At 39.8% G+C, this 7,053-nt stretch overlaps 1 protein-coding gene across 1 annotated transcript; it reads left to right on the forward strand.

Moving 5' to 3' along the window:
* Positions 1 to 107: 107 nt before the first annotated feature.
* LOC111654239 (histone H3.3A) lies at positions 108 to 3,649 on the forward strand. The gene is made up of 4 exons (XM_023405178.2): positions 108 to 242; positions 1,234 to 1,377; positions 1,501 to 1,654; positions 2,091 to 3,649. The coding sequence occupies exons 2-4, from the start codon at positions 1,250 to 1,252 to the stop codon at positions 2,217 to 2,219; spliced, it is 411 nt and encodes a 136-aa protein (XP_023260946.1). The 5' UTR covers positions 108 to 242; positions 1,234 to 1,249; the 3' UTR covers positions 2,220 to 3,649.
* The last annotated feature ends 3,404 nt before the right edge of the window (positions 3,650 to 7,053 follow it).

The raw sequence follows: 7,053 nt of genomic DNA on the forward strand, positions 1-7,053 counted from the left end.
CGGAATTTAAAAGCACAGACTTGTTGGTTAAACGTAGTCAAACTATTTCTCCAGTCTGGAACGGCATGTGTCAACCTGATAAAAGTGACCACATAAATGTTGTGAACACTGTTGCATTGTGGGACCGATGATTGACGCGGCGGCCATTTTCCCGCTGGACGCTGCTTCCCATTGTGGATACGAAGAAGAAAATAAGAGAGAAGCGAAACATTTCTCACGACTTCTGCTCACTTTTCCCCTAGGTAAGCCTCTCGAAATACGTCACAGTGTTCGTGAATGAACTTTATATTTTTTTAGTTGTGAATTGTTGAATTTGTAGTCGCATTTTATAGAGAATAACCTTTAGTTTTGTCGTGTGGGAAAATAACAAACACGGCTGTCGAAGCGACGGTGAAATGCAGTCTTTTCTGCAGCCGTTCAGATGAGGGGAAATTCTGTTTCAAATAATGCGCCGGTTCAGCTCGGTTCTACGCAGCCGTTAGGGACCGTTCGGCTTTCCAATGCCTATCTATGAGTTCCTTGAAATGTCTTCTGTGTTGTTCTCGTATTTCCCGGTACGCTGGAAGAGCGGTTATTTGTAAAATTGAAGTTGTTTATGTGGTACTCCTTTGCTCTTCTGCCCTGGGTCTTTATCCCGTTTGCGCATCAAACCGCCGCCATCATCAGAGCGGGGTGGGCGGACCTAGCAACAGTGGAAGGCAGCTGTAGAGCCCGCCTACTGTATAGACTCTACCTTCTGATTGGCTCACGCGTTATATTTTTAGACGCGTATTGGTCTACCAGCCAATAGTGTCGTCGTTCATACTTGATTGATGTTTGTCGATCTTATTGTGTTAGGGAATGTCTTGTATGTTTACTTACTCAAAAAGTTAACTTAATTCAAGTTTCCTGTTCCAATTTCAAAACTATTTGTATGTATCTTCGATGTTAAAAAACTTGTTTACCTTTGAGGTAAATAAGGAAGTGTCTTCCTCAATAGTAGTTCCACCTTAAGTTTAGAAGTATTAGACAAACTAAATACAGTAATGAATGCAAACTTGTGCTTTCTGTTTGTTACCATATTTACATTATAGTCGCCATGACAGCATGCGGTTTTGCCGCCCCAAGTGATGTGTAAAGAAAGCACAAGAAATCAGAGGAAGACTTAGAAGGAGATGTTTTGATGTCTCTTCACGAAACAAGTGTGCATACTAAAACAAACATCATTTGTCCTTTCTTTTCCATCTTCTTCAGGTGATATTTAGTAGCCATGGCCCGTACCAAGCAGACTGCCCGTAAGTCCACTGGAGGCAAAGCCCCACGTAAGCAGCTGGCCACAAAGGCTGCTCGCAAGAGCGCCCCTTCCACTGGCGGTGTGAAGAAGCCCCATCGCTACAGGTGAGAACACACTGGGTTCATCTGGGTGTGTTGAAAAGCAACACAAGAGATGCTATAGGTTTATGCCCCTTTGTTACATATGTCAGTATAAGCTAAAACAAAACACATTTATTTTGAAAAAAGGCCTGGTACCGTGGCTCTGCGTGAGATCCGTCGTTATCAGAAATCCACTGAGCTGCTGATCCGCAAGCTGCCCTTCCAGCGCCTGGTGAGAGAAATCGCCCAGGACTTCAAGACCGATCTGCGTTTCCAAAGTGCAGCCATCGGAGCTCTGCAGGTCAGTATTGCAATCAAATTCACACTATGCACTTATATGATTGTTAATTGTAAATCCTTGGTGTATATTCAACTGTATGGATATGAATTTTAAAGTGAAGATAGGAGAAGAATCTTCCTTTTTAAAGTAGAGGTAGAAAATATTTATAATGTAAAATATACCAAAATATCAAAGCATTTGATTTATCATGCATATATGTGCAAAACACATGTTGAATCCATATAATCAGATGTACTGAAGACTTAACTGTAAATACAGTGTGTATAAAATCTGTAAATGCAGGGACTGCCATTTACTTTTGAAATCAAGTAACTAAGTATTTTTGTTGCTGCATAAAGTTATCATTTCGTCCCCATAATAAGTTACCAAAAAGATGTGTACCCTAACTACCTGTGCAACCTAAACTCCACTGTTTCCCTTTTTTTTCTCTCTGCAGGAGGCCAGTGAGGCCTATTTGGTGGGTCTGTTTGAGGACACCAACTTGTGCGCCATCCACGCCAAGCGTGTCACCATCATGCCCAAAGACATCCAGCTGGCACGTCGTATCCGTGGAGAGCGTGCTTAAATGCTCTCTCCTCCTCCTCCTTGTCTTTAATCTTTTCACCTCCTCCTGCCCTTCCTTCACCAGTCTGTCTCTCCGTCCCTCTGCCTTCCACCTGCCCCCTTCCTCCCTCTCTTCCTGTATTAGTAGTGTGTAGATGATAACTGATTATATTATGAATAAATAAAGTGTATAGTCGTGTTTTTCTTAGTGCTCTCGGCAGCAGACTTCTAGGGTACTCTCTTTTTGTGCATGTACCAACTCTTTGGTGATGAGATCCCCTCAAGCACACATCTCCTATTTTGCACTGTTTCTACTCTGACTCTGTGGAGTAAAGGATGATTTATGGATAGAAAGAGGAAAAACAATGGACTAGAACAATGCAAATTTGGGAGGGACAGACAAGAGGAGAGGATGGGTATTGTCTGCGGGGAGTCTCTTTTCTGCAGCAAGGTGCTAGAAGAACTTACCAGTCCTCTTCTCCTGCTTCCTCTGCTCTGCCAGCCTCCGCTCTGAAATGTGCAGAAACAAGAGCGTTAGTCTCTGCTCATGAAGGCCGAGGTTGGAATTTCTGTCCCTGCATGTGTCTGCATGAGTGCTGGCTCTGATCACCACAGCAAATTGTATACAATCCATCTGCATCCTTAGAGAAGTTGATTTATGATTATGCTGTCATTTGTCATGTTAGCTTTTTTTTTTCCCTTCAAATTAAGTCTCATGCACAGGGGTTTTTTTTTTTTTGTTGGTTTTTTTTCACTTCAAACTGTTTGTGGATGACATGGAGACAGGGGGATGAATCAGATTAAAACACTTAACAGAGAACAGAAACAAAATAATTTTTTTCTACTGAAATGTGATGCTACTGACTCGCTTTGGCACCAAAGTTTGAACCTCTTGTAGATGCTCTTTTCCTAACTGACAAGTGTTTAACCTCACCTGTTTTTGTGGTGTTCAAATTGGTTTCATCTAATTATTTAAAGCCAAAGTTTGAGAGCTCAAGGATGGTGTCAGAGGTACTTTTTTAACAGTGGCTGATTTTTTAATAAAGGACCTTTTTATAACAAAGGTTCATCAAGGTTTGTAATGTTCTCTAAAACCAAAAGTTCGCAAAGTGTGAAAAACTTTTTTCTTTTTTTTTTTCCTTTTTTTTTTTAAAACAACAGAAATGATTAAAATGTATTGTAAATCAGTGTTACATGACAAATAATGGTCATGTTTCTGTATACGTCCCCCCTCTGTGCTTCTTTTTTTTTTTTTTTTTTCCTCCGGATCAGTTGATCATCTGTATACCGTTTCTCAGGTTGACTTGTCACCCTTTTAACTTAATTTTTATTTTTGCTCAATTTGATTTTTTTTTTTTTTTTGAAATGTTGAGGATGATGTTTCAATTAAACAATGTTTGTAATTTCCAGATTTGTCATATAAGGTGGTAATAAATGGATGTTACACACACACACGCACACTCCCCTGTGTCAATGGTATACACTCCAAATATTATGCAATAGACATGTTTTTAAAAATATAATACATTAAAAAGCTGGTTTTGCTTGGAAGCTTTACCAGTTTCCTTTTACAACAGTTTGCTTTTGGGGCACTGGTATTGGAGTAACTTTAGGTAAATAAAAATAAACTTATACCACATTCAAACCAACATTCAACATGGAAAATGGGTTCTTCATTAACAGTCCAGGATAAACATTTCAAGATTCATCTAGGTTTCATTTCAGTGGCAACAACAACCTTTGCAACTGCAAAATTAGCTCTGTGGAATCTGTTTACACAACAGCTACAGAAGGTTTTGAGGTTTGTTAAAAATGCAACAGGTCAACACATGTTCACACACCAGGAACAACCACTCCCTGATAACTGAAAACACTGAAGGTGACACTGTCTCACTGTGGTAGTTTCTTTTACTGAAACATGACACGACCCATTGTTCTAGCTCAGTAATCTTTCTATAATGTTTACATACATCCAGGCTTTGGGAACCTATAGTGTCCTGAGACCCTATTCTCACAATGACACCAGTTATACCACAAGGTGGCAGTAAAACACTGTAAATTAATCTTCATACGAAGGAATGCAGCTCCTGACGATACAATCTACTTTTGCCTGGAGTAAAGTAGAACAGAATGATGTGTAAAAATATGTATTTAAAATATATATTGATATATGTATAGAAATATGTATTTACTCCCATATAACATTTGTACTTTAATGTTCATTTGTCCTGAGTCAAATTCTACCGCTTACACATTTTTCTGATGATAGCATACGACTTAAAAGTGACCTCTTTACCCATTGTCATATTCTTGCTGGATAATTTGTTATGCACCTCTGTCTCTATCTCACACACACACACACACACACACACAGATACAATTAATATCCCTTTCTGGACAGACATCATTCCCCTCATCAGTGTTTAATTTCATCCTTCTACTTCCTTGATTAAAAGGGATAAAGCCATGCCCTCAGCCATATTCATTACAATGAAATACACACACACACACACACACATTCACCGATGTCACTGTGGCCTCAGTCATACTCATTACAATGAAACACACAAAGACAAACAAACATTTAATCAAACACCAGCCTTTAATCCTGTTGTTTTGAATGGGCACCACAGCTACAGTGGTATGGACACACACACACACACACACACACACACACACACACACACGCACAGAGTCAACCGGTGACTTTACCATGGTGAGGGCCATCCAGTAAAGTGTTTTGGAAATCACGATTCAGGTTGCTGTCACTTCTGATTAATATAGTAGTCTGAATGTTTTCACTGAGCCACGAATTCAATCAGTCAAATCAAAACAACCACGACAGTGAAAAGAAAGAACCACACTGCTGTGAGTCATCAACCAAGTAAGACAGCTGTTCCCAACTTTTCTTGTTTTGACTTTGTTGTTGATGTTTATTTACTCTTCGACTCCCGAGTGGAAGAAGCTGGACGGTTCAACCATTCATCCAAAACCTTTGGTTACTGTGAAAATAGAAGCTACAGCTACTAAAGATCAACCTGACACCATCCATTTTTTTCCCCACCTAAGCACAAATATGTTCTTTTCTCTGAAGTGCCTACACCTGACTCCATCCTCAGAGACATGCTACACCGTCTGGTTTGCACTTCTGTGGAGAAGGATTCATATCGCAGCAGGATAATGATTCCAAACTAACCTCAAAGCTTTGCAAGAACTACTCAGAGACTGAAAAACACCAGACGGCTGTGGCCTGGGTGCTAGAGCGGGATGTCCACCAACTGAAAGGTTGTGGTTTGATCCCCAGCTCCTCTAGTCTGCATGTCGAAGTTGGGCAAGATACTGAACCCCAAATCGCCCTCAATGTATCATTGGTGTGTGTGTGTGTGTGTGTGTGTGTGTGTGTGTGTGTGTGTGTGTGAGACTCTAAGCGCAGTCAATTTACCGTTGACCACAGTCACCTGACCCCAACCCCATTGAACATTATTATGGGTGGGCACTTGAGGACTGGAAAAGATAAAGGTTTTTGTGACATCACAAAAGGTTCTTTGAGCATCCGAGTCATTAGTTTGTGCACAGACTTGGGGAGTCCATGTCAGTCTGAGTGCACGTTGTCATTGACACATTATACACATACATTTTTCAGGTACAAGATTAAAGTTTTCATTCAAATTATTAATCTGATAATGTCATTTGTAAAGAAAAGTTTAGTATTACATTCAAAACAAATGCAAAATAGAAGTATCTTGACTAGTGGTTTCAGACTTTTGGACCCCACTGTATGTCAGCCAGTTGTCAGCACTGTAACTTAACTGTACAATGTCTCACTAGGAACGCATCCTAGGATATATTCTATATCCATATCAAGATTGTTTGTTCATGTTATATGTTCTTTTTTTTTTTTTAAATACCATTGATATATCCGGTATATTGTTATTGCATTAAACTAAATTTATATCAGTATCCAGTATCTGTAGCCCAGTCAAGTCACAAAATGTGGCACATTTTCCCAGATTACAGTAAAAACTGGGTTCACACAGTTAACCAGAGAATTATACATGAAATAATTTCATTCTTTGGATTAAACGGGAAAAAAACAGCTAACTCCTAGCTAATCTAACTGCAGGATTACATAGCGGCATATCAAAAGAATTGTTTCTTTCAGGATTTGGAATTGAATATTGGCATGTGGGACTAAAAGAGCCAGGTCTTTATTGTTATGAATGAGCCTTGATAATGACAAATTGTGATGACTGGATTATCTTGCATAGTTTGGCTCAAGTGAATTTTCCAACAAATCTTTTCTTCTTTTCTTTTTTTTTTTTACAAACTAAAAGCTTCACCTTAAAATAAATAAAATCGGACTAAACAGGCCTGTGGTTGCTCTGTGGAAAATTGTAAGTGGAGATGAAAACCTCCTTTTTTATTTGCCGTTACACACAGTGAATGCAACCAAGAGACGCTCTTGTTTTTTTTAATGTGCAGGGTGAATATTGTGTCTTTGTTCATCAGAAACATGGAGTCATGAAGTGGAGGAGCGTCACTGTGATGATGTGACCACTCATAAGCAGCACTCTGCCCTAATTGCATATAATGGACCATACATGCCCATGCATATAAATAAGTAGATGCATAGGTATTTTTTTATTGTATGTCTTTGTATATGTGTGTGTGTGTGTGTGTGTGTGTGTGTGTGTGTGTGTGTGTGTGTGTGTGTACACAACTGTGCGTTCACCTTCCCCAAGGTCTACGTAGTGGTGCTCCATCTGTGGCACTCAGGGGATTACAGCCAATCTGTCTGTCTGCTGCTCAAAGTGCTGACCGTCAGACCAGCACCAGATTAACACAGTGCTGGGATT

The sequence above is a fragment of the Seriola lalandi genome, unplaced genomic scaffold, assembly GCF_002814215.2.
Source record: "Seriola lalandi dorsalis isolate HSWRI2012SDOR001 ecotype SW California unplaced genomic scaffold, Sedor1 jcf7180002054264, whole genome shotgun sequence".
NCBI lineage: Eukaryota > Metazoa > Chordata > Actinopteri > Carangiformes > Carangidae > Seriola > Seriola lalandi.

Coding starts and splice junctions, on each gene's coding strand:
- LOC111654239 (XM_023405178.2), top strand. CDS start 1,250: ATGGCCCGTACCAAGCAGACTGCCCGTAAGTCCACTGGAGGCAAAGCC. Junction 1,378..1,500: donor AAGAAGCCCCATCGCTACAG/GTGAGAACACAC, acceptor TTTTGAAAAAAG/GCCTGGTACCGTGGCTCTGC. Junction 1,655..2,090: donor CAGCCATCGGAGCTCTGCAG/GTCAGTATTGCA, acceptor TTCTCTCTGCAG/GAGGCCAGTGAGGCCTATTT.